The sequence below is a fragment of the Phyllobates terribilis genome, unplaced genomic scaffold (genome assembly GCF_046119375.1).
Source record: "Phyllobates terribilis strain yellow unplaced genomic scaffold, ASM4611937v1 Scaffold_10__3_contigs__length_209671492, whole genome shotgun sequence".
Classification (NCBI taxonomy): Eukaryota; Metazoa; Chordata; class Amphibia; order Anura; family Dendrobatidae; genus Phyllobates; species Phyllobates terribilis.
The window spans coordinates 180,619,792-180,633,228 of record NW_027362770.1 but is presented as its reverse complement, the minus strand read 5'-3'; the positions used below and the strand labels follow the sequence as shown (position 1 = coordinate 180,633,228).

Sequence of the window (13,437 nt, the reverse complement as noted above, 5' to 3'; positions counted from 1 at the left end):
TCCTTTGCACGCTAAAAGCTACATTCATCCTGCGAGGAATCGGAGGGAAGGCCGGCGGGGGAAAGTATCGAGAGGACATCACACGGCTTAATGGTGCCCGTCACTCAGCGGCAATTGAGAGAACAAACAACAATGGGCCAAAACATTGTAGTCGCAGAGGAGAGAGAACCAACCCTCAGAGATATATAGTCAGCCATTAATGGCTGCAGCTCTGTCCTGGACATCCTGAGCAGGCAAGTTGGAAAACATAAGAAAGATAACAGCTGCAGTAGGCTTTGTATGCGAAAGTAGGGAGCCGGCGGGCCTCGGGGAGGGGAGCCGGCGGGCCTCGGGGAGGAGAGCCGGCGGGCCTCGGGGAGGGGAGCCGGCGGGCCTCGGGGAGGAGAGCCGGCGGGCCTCGGGGAGGGGAGCCGGCGGGCCTCGGGGAGGGGAGCCGGCGGGCCTCGGGGAGGGGAGTCGGCGGGCCTCGGGGAGGGGAGCCGGCGGGCCTCGGGGAGGAGAGCCGGCGGGCCTCGGGGAGGGGAGCCGGCGGGCCTCGGGGAGGGGAGCCGGGGCTGTGGAGGACCAAGTACTCTGCATGCAGAAAGATCTTCAAATCATTAAGCAAAATATCAGTATCCTTCTTAACAAAGCGGACGATCTAGAAAACAGGCTAAGAAGAAATAACTTATGCATAATAGGAGTACCGTGGAAGGCGGAGGGTCGAGGAGGCGGAGGGTCGAGGCAGCGGAGGAGGCGGAGGGTCGGGGCAGCGGAGGAGGCGGAGGGTCGGGGCAGCGGAGGAGGCGGAGGGTCGGGGCAGCGGAGGAGGCGGAGGGTCGGGGCAGCGGAGGAGGCGGAGGGTCGGGGCAGCGGAGGAGGCGGAGGGTCGAGGAGGCGGAGGGTCGGGGCAGCTGAGAAGGCAGAGGGTCGGGGCAGCGGAGGTTCGGGGCAGCGGAGGAGGCGGAGGTTCGGGGCAGCGGAGAAGGCGGAGGGTCGGGGCAGCGGAGGAGGCGGAGGGTCGAGGCAGCGGAGGAGGCGGAGGGTCGAGGCAGCGGAGGAGGCGGAGGGTCGGGGCAGCGGAGGAGGCGGAGGGTCGTGGCACACTTGTATATTTTGAAGCCTGGCTGCTTGAAAAATTCGACATGGACACTCTACCTCCTTGTCTGCTATAGAATGTGCCTACTCTTCCAGGACCACCGGGTGCTCAGCCATATCCTATTATCATAAAGCTGGGACACGATTCTGCAAAAATCAAGGGACCATCAACAGTCCTAATGTGTCTATACACCCAGACTTCTCAGCAGAAGTACAGAAAAGGAGACCACGCGCAAAACCAGCACCGTACTCCATGATGAATCCGGCAGGACTGGTAAATGTACAGATGTGTGATGCTCCAGAGGAGGCCATGACCTGGCTGGACACTAACGAGTGGTCCAGATACTCCTCGAACGGCAGCAGGGAGGGATCTCCTGAGCCAAAGGACAGCGTTGATCGTACTCCTTTCTGTGAATGACCAGGGACCTCCACAGCGTGTGCTGGACTGAGGATCACACTTCTCCATTGAAGAGGAGAATGTTTAGCGGGAAGATTTTTAATGCTCTACTTTAACCCCTGGGGGATTTTCCTTTTTTGTGTTTTCGTTTTTTCCTCTTTCTTCCAAGAGCCATAACTTTTTTTTGTTATTTTTCCATCCCCATGGCCGTGTGAGGTCTTGTATTTTGCGGGACGAGTTGTACTTTTGAATTACACCATTGATTTTACCATATAATGCACTGGAAAACGGGGGGGAGGGGGATTCCAATGCGGTGAAATTGCAAAAAAAAGTGAATTTTTTACCATATTCACTAAATGCTAAAACTGACCGGAATAATTTACTTTATATTTTGATAGATCGGACATTTTCTCAACGCAGCTATACAAAATGACAAAATGTGTACATTTTTTTTTTGTTATTTTATTTTTAATGCAGCAAAAGGGGGGTGATTTGATCCTGTATTATACTCCAGAGCTGCAGTCACTGTGTACATACATTACATTACTGATCCTGAGGTACCTCCTGTATTATCCTCCAGAGCTGCACTCACTATTCTGCTGGTGCAGTCACTGTGTACATACATTACATTACTGATCCTGAGTTACATCCTGCATTATCCTCCAGAGCTGCGCTCACTATTCTGCTGGTGCAGTCACTGTGTACATACATTACATTACTGATCCTGAGTTACATCCTGTATTATACTCCAGAGCTGCACTCACTATTCTGCTGGTGCAGTCACTGTGTACATACATTACATTACTGATCCTGAGGTACCTCCTGTATTATCCTCCAGAGCTGCACTCACTAATCTGCTGGTGGAGTCACTGTGTACATACATTACATTACTGATCCTGAGTTACATCCTGTATTATACTCCAGAGCTGCACTCACTATTCTGCTGGTGCAGTCACTGTGTACATACATTACATTACTGATCCTGAGGTACCTTCTGTATTATCCTCCAGAGCTGCACTCACTAATCTACTGGTGGAGTCACTGTGTACATACATTACATTACTGATCCTGAGTTACATCCTGTATTATACTCCAGAGCTGCGCTCACTATTCTGCTGGTGCAGTCACTGTGTACATACATTACATTACTGATCCTGAGTTACATCCTGTATTATACTCCAGAGCTGCACTCACTATTCTGCTGGTGCAGTCACTGTGTACATACATTACATTACTGATCCTGAGTTACATCCTGTATTATACTCCAGAGCTGCACTCACTATTCTGCTGGTGCAGTCACTGTGTGCATACATTACATTACTGATCCTGAGTTACATCTTGTATTATACTCCAGAGCTGCACTCACTATTCTGCTGGTGCAGTCACTGTGTACATACATTACATTACTGATCCTGAGTTACATCTTGTATTATACTCCAGAGCTGTACTCACTATTCTGCTGGTGCCGTCACTGTACTTTTTCTGTTTTCTAGACACTTGCTCTTTGTATTTTAGCCAGAATTGCCCATGATGCCCGGAGCAGTGACTGTTAGCAGTGGTATTGTGCATAGCATCCTTTCGCAGTGGTGCCCCCCGTTTGTGCCCCCCGCAGCGCCTCCCCCGTTTCCCTCCTGGTTTCATTGCTCTTCTGTTTTCTGTGTTTTATGTATGAAGGAAGAACAGCACGCCAACACTTCAGCCAACTACGACGTGGAGCTTCTTCACCACAAGGAGGCGCACGTAGAATTTATAAAAAGTGGTATGTTCTCCATGAATGGCCGGCAGCCTTCCAACCTTCCCACTGGTTTATCCCACTCCTCCATTTTATCCTGAAATACTCTGTGCTGCTATGAACTCTGCTCCTTTAGACTCTCTCTCTCTCTGACCTCCCACCATTACTTCACCTCCTCACATTGTGACAGAGTTCCACAGTGCTCTCTTTACTGTCATTTGTCTCTACATCGATGGCTACTGAAACACTCTGTGCTGCTGTGAGGACTCTGCTCCTTCCACTATCTGTCTCTGCTCTCCAACTTGTCTCCATTTCCTCCACAGACAGCCCCATCCTCACCTCATCGTCATTTCTTTCCTGAAATACTCTGTGCTGCTAAACATAGTTGGGCAGGAATTTTAAAGGCAAAAAAAAAAAATAAGTGCCGCAAACCAGGAATATAAAATGTCTGAGATGCACAATTTTTTTTTTTGACTCTTAGGAGACGGACATGTTAGTAACAGCCGAGAACCCACTCTTAAAGAAACGGTCACTTTAAAATGGTGCACGCCGAGGACGAACAGCGTAGGTGAGTAGAGAGGGGGAAGGTCTGTGGTCTCATAAGTAGATGATTGTTACAAAATGTATATAATTACTTGTCAATTGTGCACAGTTCATCTTAGCCGTTCAGCAGGGAGATTTTAGTGGTTCAGCAGAGAGATTTTAGTAGTTCAGCAGGGAGATTTTAGTGGTTCAGCAGGGAGATTTTAGTGGTTCAGCGGGGAGATTTTAGTGGTTCAGCGGGGAGATTTTAGTGGTTCAGCGGGGAGATTTTAGTGGTTCAGCAGGGAGATTTTAGTGGTTCAGCAGAGAGATTTTAGTGGTTCTGCAGAGAGATTTTAGTGGTTCTGCAGAGAGATTTTAGTGGTTCTGCAGGGAGATTTTAGTGGTTCTGCAGGGAGATTTTAGTGGTTCTGCAGGAAGATTTTAGTGGTTCTGCAGGGAGATTTTGGCGGTTCAGCAGGGAGATTTTGGCAGTTCAGCGAGGGGTAGAGCTTTGACTGCTTAAGTAACCAATGAAAATGATATTTCTCCCCCTCCCATAGAACTGCATTACTGCATCGGCGCTTTCCGGATCTCCCCCGTGGATGTGAACAGCCGACCGTCATCCTGCCTCACTAACTTCCTACTAAACGGTGAGAGCTGGGAGTATCGGTGTTGTACAAGAGCGCGGCAGCTCCCGCCCACGAGGAGCCGGATCTCCATTCTTATCATTCTTTTGCTCACAGGTCGGTCGGTGCTTTTGGAACAACCGCGGAAATCCGGATCCAAGGTGATCAGTCACATGCTGAGCAGTCACGGAGGGGAGATCTTCCTGCACGTCCTGAGCAGCTCCCGCTCTACACTGGAGGACCCCCCATCAATAAGCGAGGGCTGCGGGGGCAGGGTCACCGACTACAGGATTACCGTATGTAGGAGCATATTACCGGCTGTCTCAATGGAGGTTTTGCCTGTAAAATAGTAAAAAAAAGATTTTAACCCCTTCCAAACTGTAATTATTTTTTTTTATCCCCATCATCGAATTTAACCTTTTAAGAGCCACAACTTCTTATTATTTTTCTCATTACTATTCTTATGTTTATTTTTTTATTATTTTTAGTAGTATTTGTATTTATTAGTATTTTATATTCTTTTTATTTTTATTAGTATTATTAGTTTTTTTGCTGTATTATTTATTAGTATTTTTTTTTTTTTTTAGCTTTATTAGTATTATTATTATTCTTTGTTTTTATTTATTAGTATTTTTTTATTCTTTTTATTTTAATTAGTATTATTATTAGTATTCTATAATTGTTTGTATTAGTATTTTATTTATTTTTAGTAGTATTGTTATTAGTATTCTTTTTATTTATTTTAGTAGTATTAATTTGTATTCTTTTTTTATGATTCATTAGTATTTTTACTTTATTTTTGTTTTTATTTATATTTATTTATTAGTTTTTTTAGTCTTTTTTTATGATTTATTACTATTAGTGTTTTTATGGTAATTTTCTTTTATCATTCGTATTATTTATTTTTATTATTTTTCTTTGTGTTATAAGGAAAAGGAGCTTGATTTTAATATATTCTTTTTCTTTTTTTTGGCATTGCCACCACTTCAGTATCCAGCACTTTCTCTCTGTTCAACCGTTTAGATGCTACAGTCAACATTGATTGTGCATCTTAGGGGGTTATATGGCCCGGCTCGGAGTTCTTTCCACTCTCTGCCGGGGTGTTGACTTTATGGACTTTTAGAGTCCGGGGGGCAAGAGGTGGGGATTTGGTTATAAGGGTTAAACTGATGCGTTTTTTTCCTGAATTTTTAGGACTTCGGGGAGTTCATGAGGGAGAACCGGCTGATGCCGTTCCTAGACACCCGCTATAAGCTGGACGGCACCGTAGAGATTCCCGCGGAGAGGGCGAAGTGCCAGCTGGAGAGATATACCCGCTACTGGCCCATGATCATCTCACAGACCACCATCTTCAACATGCAGGCGGTAAGTGCGGGGCCGTCCGGAGAGGAGGATGGGATGGAGCACGATGGTGATGACCCTCTCACTCCCGCAGGTGGTGCCCCTAGCCAGCGTCATCGTGAAGGAGGCTCTCGCCGAGGAAGACGTCCTCAACTGCCAGAAAACCATCTACAATCTGGTGGACATGGAGAGGAAGAACGACCCGCTGCCGATATCTACAGCCGGCACCAGAGGGAAGGGGCCGAAGAGGTATCCTCACCGCTGACTCCTCCGTTACAGTGTGTCAGAGCAGGTTTGGAGGGGGTAGTGACAACAGACGTCATTGGTGCTGCTTCTCTGCACCTCTCTGGTACCGTAGTAGAGGTGAGGCCGCCGGCCATGATGGGGTCGTAGCTGTGTTAACCCGTTTATGACCTATGACGTATATATACGTCATAGGTCGCCTCCCCCTCTTTTAGTGCAGGTTCTGTCATTCAGCCTGCACCTTTTCAGGCACATGACAGCTGATGTGATTATGGGCCCCTAACAGCCACGGGTGGAATCGCGGCTGTTAACATGTCAAATGCCGCTGTCAATCAGTGACAGCGGCATTTAACATGATCGCGCCAAAAGCGAATCATTGGCGCCCCCGTCACATGATTGCGGGCCGCCGATGGGCTGGCATGACCAAAAAAAATAAAAATGGTAAAATTGAATTTAAAAAAATTATTAAAGTGTAAGTGATAAAATTAATAAAATAAAAAAAATCCAAAAGTATATACAGTCTAAAAGTTTAATAATAAAACAGTTACAATTTATAACATTTAAGATAAAAAAAATGATAAATATTACAAAAGTTTAATTTAAAATCTTCAATTATGAAAGTTTAATAAAATAGTTTATAAAATTAGTTAAAAAATAATAAAGTTTAATAAAAAAAAATGGACTGAAAATCATGAAATTACTAAAAGAAATTATAAAAGTATATTTAAAAAAGGTCAAAGGTTGAATAAAAAAAACAGTTTATAAAATTTTTATTTAAAGATATTACTAAAAATCATACTTGCTAAAATAAGAATGACAAAAAAAATGTAAAAAAAAATAAATGAAAAGTTTAATAACATTTTATAATTTTTACAGTTTAATATAAAAATGTTACAAAAGTTTAATTTGATAAATTATGTGCTCAGTGTGAACCTGCTTTCATCTGTGAAGAGCACAGGGCGCCAGTGGCGACTTTGCCAATCCTGGTGTTCTGTGGCAAATGCCAAGCGTCCTGCAGGGTGTTGGGCTGTGAGCACAACCCCCATCTGTGGACATCGGGCCCTCATACCACCCTCATGGAGTCGGTTTCTAACCGTTTGTGCAGACACATGCACATTTGTGGCCTGCTGGAGGTCATTTTGCAGGGCTCTGGCCGTACTCCTCCTGTTCCTCCTTGCACAAAGGCGGAGGTAGCGGTCCTGCTGCTGGGTTGTTGCCCTCCTACGGCCCCCTCCACATCTCCTGGTGTACTGGCCTGTCTCCTGGTAGTGCCTCCAGCCTCTGGACACTACACTGACAGACACAGCAAACGTTCTTGCCACAACTCGCATTGATGTGCCATCCTGGATGAGCTGCACTACCTGAGCAACTTCTGTGGGTTGTAGAGTCCGTCTCATGCTACCACGAGTGTGAAAGCACAACCAACATTCAAAAGTGACCAAAACATCAGCCAGAAAGCATTGGTACTGAGATGTGGTCTGTGGTCCCCACCGGCAGAACCACTCCTTTATTGAGGGTGTCTTCATAATGGCCAATAATTTCCATCTATTGCATTTGCACAACAGCATGCCTTTATTTATATACACGGTGTTCCAAATTATTATGCAAATAATATTTTCTCAGATTTTCCCAAATTACCTATATGAATTGCAGTCATTGTAATTTTCCAGTCAAATAACTATTAGAGTACAATTGAAAGGTTTTTGTATAAACTGCCTATGATAACAGGATATTTTTAAAAAAATAAAAAACTCAAACTGCACTCAAAATGCATGTTCCAAATTATTATGCACAGCAGAGTTTTCAACCTTTTCATTTTAATAAAGAACAAAAAAATGGTCATTTTTGAAATTCTAAGCATTAGCAGGTTATTACACACTGAAATCAAACAGTTTTCAACTCAAAACTTTATTCTAGGTGATGTTACATTTGCACATAGGACCGCTTGTCCGAAAGGAGCTTCTGAACTCTCTCGTCCATTGAATTTGTCAGGTTTTGGAGGGTTTCTGCTGCAATTGTTTTGCATGAGGACAGAATACCCTCCCAGAGCTGTTGCTTAGATGTGAACTGCCTCCCACCATCATAGACACTCCTTTTGATGATGCTCCAGAGGTTCTCAATGGGGTTGAGGTCAGGGGAGCATGGGGGCCACACCATAAGTTTGTCCCCTTTTATGCCCATAGCAGCCAGAGATGCAGATGTGTTATGTGCAGCATGAGACGGGGCATTATCATGCATGAAATGATCTCGATGGTCCAGATGGATGGAGTGGAGGATGGCTGGTTGATGGACACCCCACGCAAACACAGCTACGGCACCAACAAGGAGGAGGTGGAGTAATGTTTTGGGCTGGAATCATGGGGAGAGAGATTGTCGGCCCTTTTAGGATCCCTGAAGGGGTAAAGATGAACTCCATAATGTATGTTGAGGTTCTCAAACAGCACTTCCTTCCATGGTTCAAGAAGAAGAGCCGTGCATTCCGCAGCAAGATCATTTTCATGCATGATAATGCCCCGTCTCATGCTGCACATAACACATCTGCATCTCTGGCTGCTATGGGCATAAAAGGGGACAAACTTATGGTGTGGCCCCCATGCTCCCCTGACCTCAACCCCATTGAGAACCTCTGGAGCATCATCAAAAGGAGTGTCTATGATGGTGGGAGGCAGTTCACATCTAAGCAACAGCTCTGGGAGGGTATTCTGTCCTCATGCAAAACAATTGCAGCAGAAACCCTCCAAAACCTGACAAATTCAATGGACGAGAGAGTTCAGAAGCTCCTTTCGGACAAGCGGTCCTATGTGCAAATGTAACATCACCTAGAATAAAGTTTTGAGTTGAAAACTGTTTGATTTCAGTGTGTAAGAACCTGCTAATGCTTAGAATTTCAAAAATGACCATTTTTTTTGTTCTTTATTAAAATGAAAAGGTTGAAAACTCTGCTGTGCATAATAATTTGGAACATGCATTTTGAGTGCAGTTTGAGTTTTTTATTTTTTAAAAAATATCCTGTTATCATAGGCAGTTTGTACAAAAACCTTTCAATTGTACTCTAATAGTTATTTGACTGGAAAATTACAATGACTGCAATTCATATAGGTAATTTGGGAAAAGCTGAGAAAATATTATTTGCATAATAATTTGGAACACCGTGTATATATATATATATATATATGTATGTGTGTGTATATGTATATATATATATATATAATTACACAACGTCTGTAATATTCCCACCTAAAGAAATGTAAAAATTTTTTATTTATATTAAAGGTATAATACACAAAAATTAAGAAAAAAAAAACGGTCCAGATGCCTCCTCTAAAAAAAATATTAAATAAAGTGATCAAAACGTTGAATATGGTGTCAATAAAAACTGCAGCTCGTCGTGCAAAAAAAACCAACGTCAGCGAAAGGAGAAGAAAAATTTTACAGCCTTGAAAAATGGGGCTCAGAGAGGCCTCTGACACCCACCAATGTGCTGATACAGGAGTGTTTGTGGGTCAGTGGGCGGATGATGAGGGTTGTTGCTCTTCCCTCTGACCAGGGATGAGCAGTACCGGATCATGTGGAACGAGCTGGAGACGCTGGTCCGGGCGCACATTAACAGCTCAGACAAGCACCAGCGGGTGATGGAGTGTCTGCAGGCGTGCAGGAGTAAGCCCCCCGAGGAGGAAGAGCGCAAGAAACGCGGCAGAAAGCGGGAGGACAAAGAGGAGAAGACGGACAAAGGGGCGAAAGAGTACGAGCACGAGAAGAAGTGGGCCGAGTCCGAGCGGTAAGGGCTGGTAGTTGATACCAGAGAGCAATAGAGGTTAGCGATGGGCGGTGATTCTTACTTACTGGTTCTTATTGGTTTAAGGATGAAAACGTCTGTAGATAGAGAAAAAGAGGAGCAGATGGAGACAGAGGTGATCAAGGACTCCCCCGATTCTCCGGAGCCCCCCAGTAAGAAGCAGCACATCGCGGTGGAGGAGGCGACGCCAATAGAAAAGTCTAAAGGTCAGTCAGCTTCATGAGGGAGTCACACAACGGGGGAGCTTCCCTCCCATATTATGTGATTGGTCCCTCTGACAACTCTTCCTGGTAATTTTCCCCTCCCCTGCAGGCCCCATGTCTCTCCTGTCTCTATGGAGCAATAGGATAAATACCGCAAATTCCCGGAAGCATCAGGAGTTTGTCGGACGCGTGAACTCCGTGAATAATAAGGCGGAGTTATACCAGCACCTCAAGGAAGAGAACGGGTGAGTTTGGGTGGGCGGAGCAAAGGAAAAAAATCTGCATATGCAAATGAGTGGGAGGTGCCATGCGCGTTATGCTGCAGACTCCACCTTTAATTAATAAACACCTTTTTGGGAAAAAGAAAAAAAAAATGATAATACAGAAGGTTCTGTTCCTACCTGGAAACCATCAGCAAGCAGAAAAATCTGCGAAACGCCCCTTTAATGGAAAAAAGGCCCAAACCCGCCCCCGTCGACTGATTGATCGGGGGAAATAACGGGATTGTAGAGCAGTATGCTAATGTTCCCGCTATAAGGGGGAGATGGGGACAAATAGGAGCCGAGTATTAATCTGCTGATTTTGATTCTTTCTCATAGATCCGACGCCATTGAGAACGGGAAGACGGGGAGACAGTGACGAGAGACCCCCCCGTAATCCTCGCCGGACGGTCGAGAATCTTTTACCGATCCTATGGACTGATTATTATTATTATTTTTTTTATACCCTGTTCACCTCTTTATAGGATTTTCTACGAATTTTAAATATAAAGAGGATCATGGGAAAATGCCCCATTATTTTAATATTTAGGGGAGGAAAAAAAAAAACACAAAAAACAACAGTCCTCAAGAAATGAAATTTGGGTTGAAATCCGCTTTTTAAAATAATTAAATAATAAAGCTCAATTTTTTTAATTACTGGATTTTTTTTTTTTTTGCTTTTATAAATGTAAATATTTTCTATTACAATAATTCCATCACATTTACTGTAGAAAATCCCTCCCCCCAATCTATTACCACTGTTATTAGAATAATGACTAATATCAGACAGTGCAGCTGACTCGCCCCCTGGGCCGTGGGGCACTCAGAGCCGGGCAATAGGGAGACGATGGGGGTAGTAGTGGCAACCCGGTCCGTGGCTCAGGGTGGTCAGGCCAGTGGCAGTCCTTTATAAGTTTTAAGTAATGTCTGACTACGCCACCCGTGGATTGCGGTCAGTGCTAACCGCCGCTGCAGTGCAGACCTCTGGGGCAGATGTAAATGTGCAGCTCCGAATAGTACAACTCCCCACGGGAAGAGTAGGGCCCCAGGGCAGTGGATGATGGATGATGGAGGGGATGATTCCAACCGCGTTAGCCAGGAAACTGAGGCCTCTTAAACAGTTCAGGGTCTTTATTAGAACAGGTAAAACGACCCAGAAACAGGCCCGGCTAGGAGGGGGCCTGGATGTCTGAGAGCAAGTGGGAAGCTGGCCCTGGTCAGGGTGAGGGTGTAGGCCTACCGTGCTCTCTGTGCTCCTTCTGGCTATTTCCCTCCTTGTAGTGTAACAGCCCACGTTCCTGAGCTCACCGTGTCCTCTCGCCCGTATGGCTTGCAACTCGGGTCCCTTGCTACTCCCGGCCTGGTACGGCTCTGCTGGTCCCTTCTGCTGTGGCGGAGCCTCCGGGCTTCTTAGGCCAAGGAACATACAGTCCCCTGCGGGCTGGTTATCTGCTGTAGGACTTGGAATCCTCCCAGCCTCAGACACCAAAGTCTGGTAGATTTAGTTTCTTTATCTGCCAGGACAGGCTCACTTCGCCTCTTGTCCCTGGCTCGTGGCTCTCCTACTGCCACACGTCCTCTTAGGCTGCAACACAACTGTCTGTCCCTGCTCTGGGACACTTCTCTATCCAGAGACAGGTTGTCCAGTTCTCTCTAACCCTGCCCCCAGCTCCAGCTTTTATAGGGGCAGCCTGCTCCCCCTACTGGTCTGAGACAGGAGATGCTGCATGCTAATGGCCCTTGACCAGAGGACCTCCCCCTTGCTCTCAGACACAGCTTTATTATACATTTGTGGCATCCAGGCCAGGGTGACACAGGAGATGCGGGGTCTGCAATAACCGAGTACAGCTCACATTGTGCAGGGGGTTCACATAACAGCAGTATTATAGTAGTTATATTCTTGTACATAGGGGCAGTATTATAATAGTTATATTCTTGTACATAGGAGCAGTATTATAATAGTTATATTCTTGTACATAGAGGGCAGTATTATAGTAGTTATATTCTAGTACATATGGGGCAGTATTATCTATATATATAATTGTCTCATCCCGTCTGTCTGTCTCTCTGTCCAGGAAATCCCGCGTCGCTCATTGGTCCGGCAGCGGCCAATCAGCGCCGAGGGATTTCTAAAAAAAAGATGGCGGCTGTTAGCGGCTCATCTGCGGGACGGAGCTCAGCGGCGATGCAGCCGGGAGATGACCGGCGCGAGGCGCTCATCTCCCGGCCGGCAACAGCAGAAGGAACCCGACCGCCGGACCCATCTGCGGGACGGAGATGCAGCCGGGAGATGAGCGGCGCGAGGCGCTCATGTCCCGGCCGGTAGCAGCGGAAGGACCGCCGGCGTCCCTGACCTCCATGCGGAAGGGATGACCAGGGAGCGGCGCTGCGGGTCGGGATACTTCTGCTGCGAGCGCCCGCTCATGTCCCGGGTTCTCGCAGCGGAAGTAGCCGCACAGGCAGCAACGCTCCCCGGTCCTCACCAAGACGATTCGATGATTGGTCGCGGTCTTCGGACCCGACCAATCACTGATCTTAGCGCAAAACTTAAACACCGCTGTGCTGATTGGTCGCCGACGCTGCCCGCGACCAATCACCGAGTTGGGCGCCAAATTTAAATATCGGCCGCGACCAATCACCACAGCGGTGTTTAAATGTGGAGCCAAGATCGGTGATTGGTAGCGGCCGATATTTAAATTTGGCGCCCAAATCGGTGATTGGTCGCGGGCAGCGCCTGCGACCAATCAGCGATTTTTAACACAAATGTCCGGACCTTTGTAACACCATGCGGATGCTGTGGGGACATCAGCGGCTAGGGTGTGAAGGGAGGACCGGGGAGCGGCGCTGCGGGTCGGGATACTTCTGCTGCGAGCAGTCGCTCATGTCCCGGGTGCTCGGAGCGGAAGTACCCGCACAGGCAGCGCCGCTGACATCCATGCGGCTAGGGCGTGAAGGGAGGACCGGGGAGCGGCGCTGACATTCAATTGGTCGCGGACTCTATTTAAAAGTGCCGCACAAATCGGTGATTGGTCGCGGTCTTGGCCCACGACCAATCACGGATCTTGCCGCAAAAGTTAAACACTACGGTGCTGATTGGTCGCGGACGCTGCCCGCGACCAATCACCGATTTGGGCACCACATTCAAATATCGGCCGCGACCAATCACCGATCTTGGCTCCACATTTAAACACCGCTGTGCTGATTGGTCGCGGCCGATATTTAAATTTGGCGCCCAAA

At 46.6% G+C, this 13,437-nt stretch overlaps 1 protein-coding gene across 2 annotated transcripts in view; it reads left to right on the top strand.

Moving 5' to 3' along the window:
* The window catches only part of INTS13 (integrator complex subunit 13), a 35,658-nt gene extending 24,801 nt beyond the window's left edge, over positions 1–10,857 (top strand). For both annotated transcript variants that reach the window (XM_073650269.1, XM_073650270.1), the window contains 10 exons: positions 3,149–3,233; positions 3,688–3,774; positions 4,292–4,381; positions 4,475–4,653; positions 5,552–5,722; positions 5,793–5,947; positions 9,489–9,719; positions 9,804–9,943; positions 10,050–10,185; positions 10,540–10,857. In XM_073650269.1, coding sequence (XP_073506370.1) covers positions 3,149–3,233; positions 3,688–3,774; positions 4,292–4,381; positions 4,475–4,653; positions 5,552–5,722; positions 5,793–5,947; positions 9,489–9,719; positions 9,804–9,943; positions 10,050–10,185; positions 10,540–10,579 — 1,314 coding nt within the window. In that variant the 3' untranslated portion in view covers positions 10,580–10,857. The remainder of the gene's footprint in view (positions 1–3,148; positions 3,234–3,687; positions 3,775–4,291; positions 4,382–4,474; positions 4,654–5,551; positions 5,723–5,792; positions 5,948–9,488; positions 9,720–9,803; positions 9,944–10,049; positions 10,186–10,539) is intronic.
* The last annotated feature ends 2,580 nt before the right edge of the window (positions 10,858–13,437 follow it).